Genomic DNA, 13,957 nt, shown 5'->3' with positions numbered 1-13,957 from the left:
TAGTAAAAGAGCCGTTAGTACTGGGCTCTATTACTTACTCTGTGACCTTTGCTCTCGTCTTCAGCGTGAGATAACTAACTTGTGGGGCAGTAACCTATGGCACAATAGAGCCCTGTGGTGTGGACTTAAACGATGAATTAGAACAGCCCTAAATATAATATGTAGGTACTGTGTAAGGCATTAATAACGATCTAGCTGACTAGCTGGGGTTAATGTAAATTCCATTTCTCGACTGGTTTAATATATGTCAGTCCTAGCAAGGGACCAAAGCCTTGCAAATGAAGCAGTTCTTATAAGATCAAAGGCATTACACAAAAAGTCCTTTCACAACGTTTGCAAGGTTATTTTGAACATGCTATGTATTAAAATGTACTAACAGTATTTCATATTTGCAGGCGATTGTGTATGTGTGGATTCTAGCATGAATAGAATGGCCAGCACTCTCCTTGTATGCAAAGGAAATGCCAACGTGTTGATTGCTGCTTTTCAGTTATGGATGGCCCCATGGCCGCAGGCAGTGCCCTCAAGATCGAACAATATGCACCCAAGTTATTGTGCACTCCTTTCAAGTTCTACTGATCATCGATTTAATTTGATGCACTCTATATCTGACATTGGTCCATAAATAGAATTATTGTGAGATTTGAAAACGTGTGTGTATGTTTTTTTTTTTTTTAAGATGGTGCAAATGAATGGACTCCTAGAACTACAAACATTGTACGGTATACATTTTTTTTCAAATCCTTTTCATATTGCTTAAAATTTCTCTCAATCGATGTTGTGTTATGAAACTTCCATTCAAGAAAGCTGTAGTGCTAGAGCTCTCTGTTGATTTACTAGCACGTGTCATGGAAAATGCCAATACCGTGGTCCACTGTTCATTGGGAAGAGCAGCCCAGCACTTGCCTTCCTGAAACCCATGAAACAAGAGATAATACAACATCTGCCAACAAAGGACGGCTTAAAAATGATGGGCCGAGGTTGGTAATCAAGCAGTGCAGTTGACAACAGAACCCACACGGGTCTATTAAGATACAGTTAATACAAATGTAGATGGCCAATGCACGTATTTAAAACATTTAAATATTAGATCTAAAATATGTTGTCTAAAATGGAGGTATTAGAAGGAAATCTACAAGGAAGCATCATAATGTTAACTGCACAGTAGCTGGTTTTTAGCACTAGTAACACACTGTCAAGCTCCCTTTTTTTCACAAAAACACAATGCTAATTCATAAATGGTCTGTTCACTTTGTACCCGCGTGTATCTCCTTTGGGTAATGCAAGAGTGGGTTAAAAGGCCTACTGCATTAACGTGAGCCTTCTAACAACTCAGATTACAAGGGAATTAAATGCTTACTTAGGCCAAGTCCGTCAATGATACCATCTAAAGTATATTCAGTCTGCACCAAACCCTTACACAAACAGTTCTGTGAAGCAGCAAGATTGGGAGACTACTGTGCTACACTGGCACGTAATTGTATTACAACTACCATAAATGCAAGCCAATCAAAAATATTCAAAGGGGCCCATTCATCAAATCGTGATTCCATAAATCAGCCTCCTCTGCAAGGAGCAGACTTGCTGCCCACGACGTATCTGAATGGAATGCAAGAATATGGTGCTTCGGAGGACATAATGCTCCCGGTACCAGCGATTACTTGGCCACAATGGAAGCCAGGAGATAAAAGGGGTTTCAGGGAGTTGCTGGGAAGAATGCGCTCAGTAATTAGCTTGGCTTTGTAGGTTGTATAACCTCAGGTACCGGGCATGCACTCTCACAGTGGAAAGAAAAGAGCTTGTATTTTCTGATTAACATAGATCTACTTTCTAGGGGTTAGTTCGTGAAGCTGGATGCACTGAGCATACTGATCAGCACCCACAGGCAGTAAGGTGCACACAGAGGATCTCGGGCTTACCCCATTGGGAGGAGAAGAGATCCACTCCAAGTCTGTCTGTTGTGCTTTCGAATCCAGCAATATTACTGCAAACAAACAAAAAGGAAAGTTAGTGCTACATGTGAACACTGAAATGTAAACATTCCACAGTCCCTAAATGCAAGTATAGCAAAGAAAGGTTCCTCTAGATATTAGCAGGGTGTGTCTCACCACTATGTAGGCAGTAGCAAAATATTAACCATTAAAGCATGGCTACCATATGTTATGATGTGTATATAACCATAAAGGGCAGCCATCTTATCTATATATAAACCAGAACCTTCGTGGTCTACACTGCTACTGCTCCCCGTTTCCCTTGCCATTATTCTTTTATATTTGCCCACTGCCTTTGTATGCACCTTCTTTGGATAGGAGGTTCTCTACTTGTTACTTCACTTTTTTGGCGTCTCATTCCCCACTTCCAAACTAGTTCCTTCCATTTGTCTCTGCCACAACCCTGACTGTTTTGTTATACTACAAGAGACTTCCAAACTCTGTCAATTATAAACTGTTGTATTGTGACAAAACTTTCTTTGCACATAATGTAATCTGTCTATAGATTTCAGCAGCTGAAAGGGTATGTACAGTTTTATCAATGGGTGACGCGTCTATAGAGGAAGATTGTTTGGATTTAATGTAGCATGTGCTGTTTGCTGCGAGCTGCAATCTGTGTTTCTTCTCATGATTCTGGAGCAGAAGCGGTCACAATGTCCCATCTAATGTACCGGAACAGTTCAGTGGAACACAAAAAAGAGGTTCACTGTGATTGTATTGCGGAAATAACAGTGACTTACAATTACAAAGTGTAATAAATATTGCATGAAAAAATATTTAAATGCATTTTACAATGCACAGTGTAAAACTACCTATTTTTGGGCAGACACCTGAACCCCTTTGCCTCTCCTACTCCTAAACTCTCCTCGTCTCCCTCCCCTTCATCCCAATTTTAACCTAAATCTGTTTTGTTTCACCTAAAACCCATCCCTATCATTACATATTATTTTGTTTATTTCAGTATTTTTTCTGCTTTTAAGTATGTTTTTCCCACTCTGTTTTTTCTTGCAATATTTTTTCACCGTTGTAAATTCATTCTTTATTATTCCCTGCAATTTTATAATTGGATACCAAAAAATTTATACTTAGCGGGGATTGTAACATAAATACACAAAGGAAGAATCCCAGTTTTGAGACTGCGCCCAATTTTTTCAAACATGTATTTATTAGTTGAATGCTCTGTTAAACTAACAAATACACAGCATTGATATTAAATGCAGATTCCATCTAAGGAGGTGAATGAGTTAAATCATGTTAAAGAGAAATATCTTCGAAGGGTCTTCATGTCTAAGCACGTGTTTGTGAAGCATTAGAGAGCATTAATGATAGGCGTCTTGTTTATCCGCACTCCCACCCAACAGCTAATCACTTGAGAAACAGGGATATTGAACCATTTGTCAACACTCGCATGGCTTGTCAAAAGGCAGCGCTGTGATCTCAGCTCCTGAACTTGAATGCCTTACACCTCACATGCACCGTATTTGAGATTGATATTATGCAGGAGTGTCATTGTATTCATGCCAAAAAGGACAATAAGACCCTAATTCCCTGAACGTTTTCCAATGAGGGTTTGCCATTAAAAAAACACTGCTGTGAATTAGGCCCTAAATAACCTGACCCAACAAAGTAGACCTCTGGAATGTTTGTTAAGGCCTTGGGTGTCTTGTGTTCCACAGAACAGTCAGATGGCCTGATTCCCAGAGTGTTTTTCAATGGGATTGCACCATTATGTTTGTTAAGGCCTTGGGTGTCTTGTGTTCCACAGAACAGTCAGTTGGCCTGATTCCCAGAGCGTTTTTCAATGGGATTGCACCATTATAAAAATGCCTCTGTGATTCAGGCCCATTGTGCGTGTATCTAGCGGTGGGACCTCCTGCCCCGCTAACAATGTACTCACATCAGTACGCCTTCATGTCAATTTTCTAGACACTGCAAATTTGCCGAACTTCCATTGACATAAATGTGTCTGCATCTTTAAGTCTCTGGGATGAACATGTTCCACAGGCTTATTTGTGTTTTTAATTCACCAGACACTGTTTAAAGATTCCCAGTGTAATACTCTGGCTCATGACTATAACAGAGTCAAATGCCCCTAAGAATGTCTGACACCCTCAGTTCGATTGCCTTAACAGATAAACATTTACAAAATAAAAATAGTCCCGAAGCTTTCGCACAGACACCGAAGGATATCTTCTCTCTGTTTCAACATGGCCTTAATGTAATACCCCCCCCCCATTACACGTGGATGCACTCAGGGTCGGACTGGGGCATACCATTGTCTCGTGCACCAATGCAAAAGTGCCCCACAGTTGCAAACAGCAATTAATTCCTTTTATGACAGACTGTTTCAATAGTACCAAGGGGGAGGTTTGTGATAAAATGTGATGCAAATTGTGCAATTTAAAGAATATTATTCAGCAGAAATTGACAAAAATACTACTTGCATTGTGTAGTAATTCATCAAACTGGCCCACATTGGCCAAAAAAGGGGCTCGTTTTGATCCAGAAAATTGGCCCACACTAGCATTTTGAGTGTTTCGTTCAGGCGTTGCCCTGTGGGTCATTCCAAGCCTGGATACACTACCTTGGGCATCTTGGAGTGCCCCACTGGAGAAGCCAGGAAAGAACTGAAGTCATTGTCTAGGGGGACTACTGTGAATATCAGGGTTTCCAGAGCAGAGAGTGAGGGCACTATCGTTTACTCCTCCCCAAAGAGCCAACATTTAGGAAATGTAATGGCATATCATAAATTGATCGAAAGACAAAATAAGAGATGAAAAAGTACCAAGAATGTGACACCCCTGCATCTGAAGGCCATGGGTGGTACTGGAGAACTAAGGAGCACTTCAGACGAATGGCTCCTTTCACACAATAATGCATAATGCCGGTCTGAAATGTCCAGTCGTGTAGCAGCACGGGTGCCTTTTTTAAATCATTCTAACAAGAGGTAGAATAAAGTCTTCTTTTCAGATGTTGCTGTCTGTAAGAGACATTCACATCATCGAACCTTGGAGTGAAGTTTACGTCATCATGTGAAACAAGGCTGGCGTTGACTTCATTACGAAAAGGATGCCAATTTATTTTTTATTTCCTTAAACAAGATTGAATTTCAGTGCTCAAAACAGGAACGCGCTTACATACGGGGAATGCTTCTCGAATCACTCATGGCCTGATTCTCCAAAACATTTTAAGATGGGAAAGTCCCATTGAAAACATTTGTGTATATCAGGCCCTCAGTCCCAATTCCTTAACATGTAAAATTAGATTGCCCAATCCGTCTAGACGAAAAACAAGATTGTAATATTATGTTGACTAATCAGACCAGTTTGCCTAATCTAGATTAAACTACATTTGGAGGGTTTTGCGTGTATCTACGTCCCATTTTAGAAGCTGTACGGAGATCTAAGTCAACAAATTACACTCACTAATACAAAAATGTCATGTGTACAGAGTATGTGGGGACGAAGAGGTCGACGAATATAATACCAAGTGAGTGTCTTGAAGCAGGCCAACATTACAATACTGTGATTAAACATACTTTCACAAATCATGCAACGCGACGAATAGCATTTATAAATGGCTATACTGAACGTTATTCCAAGGATGTATTTATTAGAAGCAACATTTGTGAGGCATGCTTTTGACAGGACCCGGTGGTAGGTAGTGTGGGCGGTTTGGGGGAGAGGGGATGTTTTCCATCAGCGCAAGAGTGCCAGAGAGCGCAGGGGCGTTCCACTACGGTACTGCTAACATCTCACAGCATCGCGGGCGAGAGACGTTCCGCGGGTTGCTCTGGTTACATTTCTAGAGAGCAGATAGTGTACCGAGGTGACTGCACATCTGTAACGAAGACACAAAAACAAGACAAGCGGAACTGAACATTGGCACAGTTTCACGACCTTGCACATAGGCCAAATGGAGCAGGTGAAATGCCACTAGCCCAAAACTGCTGCTGCATGATTCGAGGGGGTGGGGGGCATATACAGTTTAGGCTTAGCCCTACTGAATCCAAGTTATGAATCATCACACAGCAGACTCATCCAAGGCCTCTTCTTCGATTTTAAGGGCGAGTATAAACAAATCTTCTGTGGCCTAAACATTCCGAAGTGTTTGTTAACCTTGCAGATCAGTCCCTTAGTGTGTAACCGAAGTTATTATTTATATGGGAAATTGTGGAGACATCGCTGGCTCCTTCTGCAAAAGATAACGTAAATGCTTTAAAGTGCATCCCGGGGAGGGCCCTGCACGCGTGCGTGTGCCCTTCCATACACCTCCACACCCCCATGGTGCCAGAATCCTCCTAGTGTTTGAGATCAACTCCGCTGCTGGGGGGGAGGGGGCGCGCATCAGAGCAAAAGAAGGCACACAACTCCCTATAATTAAAAAACGACATCATGCAATGTGCATATGTGCACGTACAATGTCATCATGTTCACTGCAAGTGCTGGTAATTTTCATGCCACGGGGCCCGCGAATAGCAAGGCGGGTGGCTGCTGGGACAACACCACTCTCGCGGGTAAGGAAATGGCGACGCCGCGGGGCGCCCGAGGCCCCGGCTCACCTGCAGGGCAGCAGGGTCCGGTGGCCTGGTGCCCCGCAGCAGAGTCAGCGCCGAGCGCGCCTGCCTGCCTGCCGGATGCAGCTTATCTGCGGCTACATCTCGCCTCCAAGCGTCCGTCACTGCATGATCGCCTCACGCGGCGGCCGAGCCCAAGCGCCGCAGGACGGCCGCCGCCGCCGCCGCGCAGCCCCTCGGGCCCTCTGCGACAGCCAGGGAGGGACTGCGCTCTCCGCACGCCGTGACCCGCGCGCTCACGCCCGCACAGCGCCACGCGCTTCACCAGAAACCAGGCTGCGCGTGCAAGGGTCTCGTCCTGCCACTCTAGACATGGGGGGGGGGGGGGCTGTTGTGTATTTTCTACGCACAATGCTGCACCTCCGCACCGCTTTTATGGTAAGAGCTCACCGTGCTGCCCCACACGGGTGGCCGTCGCGGGCCTCACAGTGAATGGACCTCCCCCCACACAACAGTGTATCATTGCAGGTAAAGCTGACAGTTCCCTCCATTTCACACCTGCCCCACCAGAACCTGCAGTCAGCACGCCCCCCCCTCACACCCACGGGTAAGCACCACCAGCCTGAAGGTAACCGTGCGCCCCGTGGGGGGCACTGGAGGAGACGCTAGATACGTCACCCATCTTCGCGACTTCACACACCATTAGTATTCTTGCGCCCGGCTCTCGTCCACGTAGCCCGATATTTGACTCCTTTCCCCGCACTTGGCCCAGAGCAAGGACCTAGATTTGCTCTGGGTTTGGGGGGCGGGGAGGGGGTCTGCTTTAGCGCCCGCGTAAGGAACTTTTCTTTCTAGGAAAGCCTCCCTGGATGTTGTGGGAGCCTGTTCGGTGAACTGGTTACGGGGGCTAGTGCCTGAGAAACGCAGTATGCTGCTCAATCCGCCGACAGAATGCGGGAAAATACCAATATTTCGCCTCGACCACCACGGTTGAGACGCCTATGATTAGATCTTTAGGGGGCCGCTTCGTCTTCTCGCACCCCTAATAGCGGTATCCTTTTGGGTCCGAATGAGTCCCACCCCATCCAATTGAGCCCGAAGACGCCACACGTGCACAACCATACTCGAAACTAGAAGACGCGAAGGTTCCGAAACGGCGCTGCGAAGCTGGGCTTCTTTCCGCGTTGGCCCTCGCTCCGATGCCCCGTTAACTGGAGGATGTGCTAGCCCGCGCTAGAGTCACCGGACGGCGCCCTCACTTCTGGGTCAATGCAAGACACGAATGGATGCCCCAGGCAGCCGCCCACCGCCCACAAGGCATATGGGGCTGCCTGGGTGCCCTGCAGGAGGGAACTATGCGCCGAGCTCATGTTTTAAACGGTTACTTGAATTCGTAACCGTTAATACGCGTCGGATAATGACTTACATTTTAATAAATACGCATTCCAAATGCCAATGTACCATTACAAATAAGCATTATTAAAATATGATTTGCAATGGCTGGGCCATGGTCCGTTATCGGTGCATGATATTAACCGCTGGCACGCGCAGCTGTGGCCTGCTTTGCATATGTCACCTGGGAAGCGTTCGGGCGTCGGACTGCGGCGCTCATGCAGTGGAGGTGAAACGGCGAGAGGCTAGAGTTCTTCCAGGACTTCTTTGTATTCCCGAGCACGTTTTAATGTATGAACTGTGCACGCATTTTTAAATAAAGGGACCGGTGTCTGGGAACCTGAAACCTTCAGGCCGCCCTCGGGAGAGCGAATGGGTCGTTGACATTGGCATTAACTTTAATTCCAACCCGAAGCGCGGTCAGATACCGTGACTCCAGACTGCACCTAGAGCATTAGGTTTGTGGTAGTGGGGTGAGGCCCCTCTGCGGGCAGTGATTGCAGCCGGTGCCGCTGCTGAGGTACTTCTTCGTGAGCCAGGGCAGATTTGAGGGAGGCTCTAATTTGGTCGAACAGCCCAAACTTTCCATAGCCCCCTTTGGAGGGTCACCTTACCTTCTTTCGCGGACTGGGCGTCCCCCGTGTGTGCAAATATCCAGAGCGAGCAGAGGACAATCCAGGAGGGTTGCTGCCCACTGTGGGGGGCCATGGCGAGGAGTGAGCTCGGCAAGGTCCGAGGTGGGCTGCGGGAGGATGCTCAGCCCCTGACCCGCACCGAGCTGCCCATGGAAACTCCCCACTCTAGTAAGTCCTGGGAGAGGTTTCTAAGCACAGCTGTCCTGGGGTCCCCCGATATGAGGTCCTGCGTCTCCTGCCTCGGTGGTCCTGGGAGAGGCTACCCTCCTCCGTAGACCGTCCCCTCCGCGCTGCTACCGGCGCGCTGTGCAGAGTGCCCGTGACTGCAGCCCGACCCCCGGCGCCACACTCCGACAATATCAATGAATGGGGAGGGGCGCAGCGCCCCCGCCTGTCCGTCAGCCAGAGTGGCAGAGGAGGCGGGCGAATCCCTTCACTGAAAGCTGGGCGGGGGGCGCGGCCTCCGGTGCTAACCAATAGCACGAGGGGGCTGTAAAACGTCCAGCACGCTCCCAGCTTGAGCATTCAGCGCGCTGGGTTGCGGAGCCAAAGGCAGTGACACTCGGCAGAGTGTACACAGCGCGCGCAGCTACGCTTCCCGCCAGGGATATCTTCCCGAGCTCTTGCTCTGCTAAAGTTGTGCAGAATGGCCCGAGCACCAGGAAACCGGGCCTGGCGTCGGCAGAGGACCCGGACGGCACCTTCCACAAACTACCGCCGAACTACATATCCAGGCGGAAGCGCGGAGCTGTCTGACAGGACCTGTCACTTTACGAATAGTGCAATATTTTTTAAAAGTTTTCACCACTATCGGCGAATGGCAACTCACGCTGTATAACAAGGACACAGAAAGCGCGTGGAATGCCTGACTTGAAGCACTGTGCATTGTAATCATACATTTGTTTCACTGCCTCGAGTCGCAGCACCCACCGAATAACCAAATAAATAAAAATTCATTTCGCACTGCTCCGTTCGTGTCAGATTGCTCCATATGGGCTAAGAAGAGGTTGGTCAGATGCAGTACCGGGACTTTGAACAGCAACACATTTGAATTACATTTTAACTATGAAAATTATGAACAGGCGTGTGCACATGTGGATCAGATCTGTTGATTTGCTGTTAGCATGCTTATAATACACACACAGGTGTGTCTGTCGTGCAATCATTATTTGGGACCATGCATTAACATAAGCACCTAAGGGTAATAATATCTCACCTGCGACGTGAAGTATTCTCTCACATTTGATCCATCCACTTTGCGCAACACAACCATCCCGGAAAATCTGTGTTAGAAAACGAATTCTGCCACCATAAATATTCTTGCTTGTGGATCTCTGGCTGAATAGCCTGGCATTAGAAAGTCCTTGATACACATGTCCCTGTGTTGTCCTGTACCCCATAGGTTGTGGTAAAAGAAAGGCTTCCTCGTGACAATTGTCACACGATTCTTTCCACTACCACCCCTCTATAAAGAATCTGGCTTTTGAAATGCTAATTTGCACTTGGAAGCACCTTCTTTGTAATGTCAGTGATAGCAAAAAAGACACCAGAACATGTCTGCAGTTAATGTATATGGTTTTAGTGATAGTGTGAGTGCTATAAAAAAAATGAAATGGGCACCAAGCCCAGAGTTCTTTAGGTATTTAATGATTCCATATTGCAACCATTTCATCATAGATGTATTGGTCAAATGTAAATATCTGTGGCCATTCTTATATTCCCAATATTATGTTTGATTTTATGCAAAGCAATCTGGGCCACTCCCTGGTGTTGTTACCTTCCTCTTTCGCAAAGGGGGATTTCAAAAGCACACACTAGGAGTGTACCATACAGTTCATATGAACTGATGAGCTTCGATCAGAAAACCATGTGTACGGTTATTCTATGTTTTAATAATGTTCTTTGCTCGTTAAGGCAAGTGCAATGTTCTTATTATAAATAAAATATGTACATGGTGTGATCATTAAACATCAACATTGTACCATTTTAAAAAGTGCCAATTTACAATATTTACAATAATTGTACTTTACTTTTTTCATAATAGTTACCCCCCCCCCAGAAACCTGTTTTTTTCTGCCTATGGTCATACAGCCACCATCTGCGGCATGGGTGGCTCTAGCAAACACGCACCAGACCGTGCAACACTCACCAACATAGAAAGCGACAGAGAAATAGAGCGCCCGATTTACAAAACATTTTTCAATGGGGTTGCACCATTGTTAAAAGCTTTCTACCCCAGGCCAGAGAGTGTTGAGAGAGAGTGAGAGAGAGAGATACACAGAGAGCAAGCACTTTACCAGCATATGACACGCTGGGTACAGCTGCTTCCTTATAATACATGAATCACAAACCGACAGATCGGAACTATCTTCTTCACCGAATGAGTTTTCATCCTCCAGCAACTATCAAAAGTTTGCCATTTAGTCAACTATTACGGATCAAACAGATAATCAATATTGAAACAGAATATGAATGAGAACAGGATGGAATGATGATGAAATTCAATGAAAGAGGGCATCCAAATGAGTAATTATCCATAGTAAAAGACAAAGTCGCAACAAAAGTTCAATTGACCCTCTTAACACCAAAAATCAAATCCAGCTCAAGTACAAACCAATTGGTCTTCGTGAGTACATACAGTGTACAATCACAAAGAATGAAAAAACTACATTGAAGCATTGGTCTGTGTTGCAGTGCGACAGTAAAACTCAGGTCCTGTTTAAGGACAAACCTATTTTTACATACCAACAAAGGAACAATCTCAGAGACTGTTTGGTTAAAATGCAATCTAAAAAGGAGACAAAACAAAGAATGAAACATTTCCTTAAGTTAAGGGGCTATGCTACATGCAACTCGTAGAGTGTGATATACTCGATTAAATGTCCCTGTGACCTTCTACATACAGGCCAAAGCAGCTGCAAAGCCCGAATCAGATGGAGTAAACACAAGTCCACATTAGGACTAACAATCAACAATCTCCAGTGGCTAGACATTTCCAACAATTAAGACATCAACTTTTGCAAATAAGATTTCAGATACTAGACTGCAACATTGGTAGTAGTAAAAAACTACAACAAAGGGAGACTTACTGGATTGACAAGCTGAATACAGTCTCCCCTCATGGTTGAAATGAAGACCTTGATTTAAGTTATCTATACATTTGAACGTACTTTCCATTTTGCACTTTATTTAGTTAAATTGAAATGATTGAATCAGACATCCTTATATCTATTTTATTTCTTGTAATGTATCAGTAATATCATTTATAAAACCGGTAATTATGCTATTCGCATTAATTGACATATACCAGTGAATGCAACATACATATTGAACGTAAATTCATTAGTGCAAAACATTCACAATTGTTTACTCCTATAGCATAAAGGAATTTCCAACATACAGTAGCTGCCTCACATAGTAACTTGCACAAGTAGTTGGTACTTTATACCATCATTCCATTATGTTGAACATATTTGCTTGATAACATGAACATCATTCATTACACATATCTCAAGCCCATTTTTTCACTGTTTTCTTCGGCTAGTTATGTAGCCCCAGTTGGCTATCCTGGCAATTATCTTCTTACAATCACATAATATCACATGTTTATGGCTATACCTTCCTTTTCCGGTACATCAGCATGGCTTGGCTTCATTAGGGACTTTGCTTTTTGATATTAACCACAGTATGCCGTTAGTATTTTAGATTGGATTGAAATGTTATTTCGTACTACCAACGCAGCATTAGCGGTTCCCGTGACAACAGATTGCATGACACTTTTTAATCAGCACAATGTCATCACGTTACATTACGCAGTGTTCCCTAGTAACATTACATAAACATTCATAGAATACATCACCTTGCATACAACTGTACACCAAACACAGCGGAATGACACCATTAAGAAGACCTGGGACGAAGTTAGACAACGGTTGCGTTGAGTCGCTTTTTGCTCAGGTGAGACATTGTAACAGATTTAAAGACACGGCACAGTCCAGACCAGGACTCTTTCCACTGGCGAGGGATGTGGTGCACAATAAAAACGGTTTCAAATGTATTAATTTCAGATTCTGCTTTTAGAAGGCAGCCAACCCATCTATTACCTCCCTTAATGAACACCCCGTGTCGCAATGGACCATGAATCAGGCTGGTGTGTAATAATTAAATATTTATTTATTTTTAAAATTCAAATGCAAAACCAAACAAATCAATTTTAGGTCAGCAATCACCAGTGTGGTGATAATTACACAGCAAAATGAGATGATACACTTAATTTAACTTTCTGACATCAAACACGTCATTGCAAATATGAATGGATGCAAGGTTACTTTTTGGTCATACTTTTAGATAGCACCACTGTTATGTATTCCCCCTGCTACACTCCCTCAAACTCCAGTTAACCAAGTTTGGATGGAGAGGAGTAGCACATAGTCAGGTATAAGAGGCAAACATCAGATTGGAATTCCGACCTACCACCCCTGAATGGGAGGCCAAAACGAATTGAAGACCCTTAAAAAATGAGCAAAATGGCACTCGGAATTCACTAGATATTTAGAGGTTAGTTTACATGTGCGGTAGAATGGATAAGACAAGAATTTGTGTGGCTGTACTAAAGGAGCAAGAAATCTTACAAGCTACAAGGCAAGGTACTAAACAACATGCAGAAGGGTGAGAAAATCGACTTTGGGAACGAGAGCAGTGCAGCTAAAATCACACGTGGCAGAATTGCAATTTCTTAGTTTTCACGGGTTTAAAACAAGCAAACAGCTTAGAAAATTAGCTAAACAGTCAAAATCGGAAATCGTTTTTTTTCTGATGAGGTGCAAAGGCACATAACAGCTATGAGACTGAAGAAAAAGGGTGACTTTTGATGAATGACAGTATGGGATTCTTTATAGGAAAGGAAAATTGGATTTTAGAATGGAAACAATGTCACAGACAAACTATGTTTTGTTAGCAAAATGATTTGTTGTACTGCAACTGTATTTTAGTGGCCACATTATTAAAGAAACACACTGCATGCAGGGAGGTTAATATACAATGTTAACCTATTCGCCCCACGTTCATCCTTATGGGAAGTTAATTTATTCAAAAATGGTACTAAGGATTTACACAAAGGACTGAAATGATTTGAAAAGAATTATGCTAACACATGGAGACTAACACATATTCTTCTAAAAACAGGATACAGAAAGGATGCTAACAATTTGGGAAGTTACTTGGGTACGATTTTTATGGGGTTTAGACAGAATGCAATATAACAGAGCATGGTATGCAGTTTTTGGTACTGGGGAAGGCGATACCTACAAAAGGCACTTGAGTGGGGTAGTTTGGACAGCTAACTGGGTCTCTGGACAGCAGGACAAGGATCTGGTCACTGTGCAGTGGCTGGGCTTTCCTTTAAGGGAAAAGCGGGGCAACTG

The 13,957-nt window shown here is 44.3% G+C and overlaps 1 protein-coding gene across 7 annotated transcripts in view; it reads right to left on the bottom strand.

Annotated features, from left to right (window-relative positions):
• The window catches only part of EPHA7 (EPH receptor A7), a 366,507-nt gene extending 357,618 nt beyond the window's left edge, over positions 1 to 8,889 (bottom strand). For all 7 annotated transcript variants that reach the window (XM_069606448.1, XM_069606452.1, XM_069606450.1 and 4 more), the window contains exons 1-2: positions 8,514 to 8,889; positions 1,920 to 1,984 (exon numbers count right to left, since the gene is read on the bottom strand). In XM_069606448.1, coding sequence (XP_069462549.1) covers positions 1,920 to 1,984; positions 8,514 to 8,607 — 159 coding nt within the window. In that variant the 5' untranslated portion in view covers positions 8,608 to 8,889. The remainder of the gene's footprint in view (positions 1 to 1,919; positions 1,985 to 8,513) is intronic.
• Positions 8,890 to 13,957: the final 5,068 nt, after the last annotated feature.

Source organism: Ambystoma mexicanum, chromosome 4p, assembly GCF_040938575.1.
Source record: "Ambystoma mexicanum isolate Mex_15411 chromosome 4p, UKY_AmexF1_1, whole genome shotgun sequence".
Taxonomy (NCBI): Eukaryota; Metazoa; Chordata; class Amphibia; order Caudata; family Ambystomatidae; genus Ambystoma; species Ambystoma mexicanum.
The sequence above is the reverse complement of the archived record's forward strand: the minus strand, read 5'-3'. Positions and strand labels throughout refer to the sequence as shown.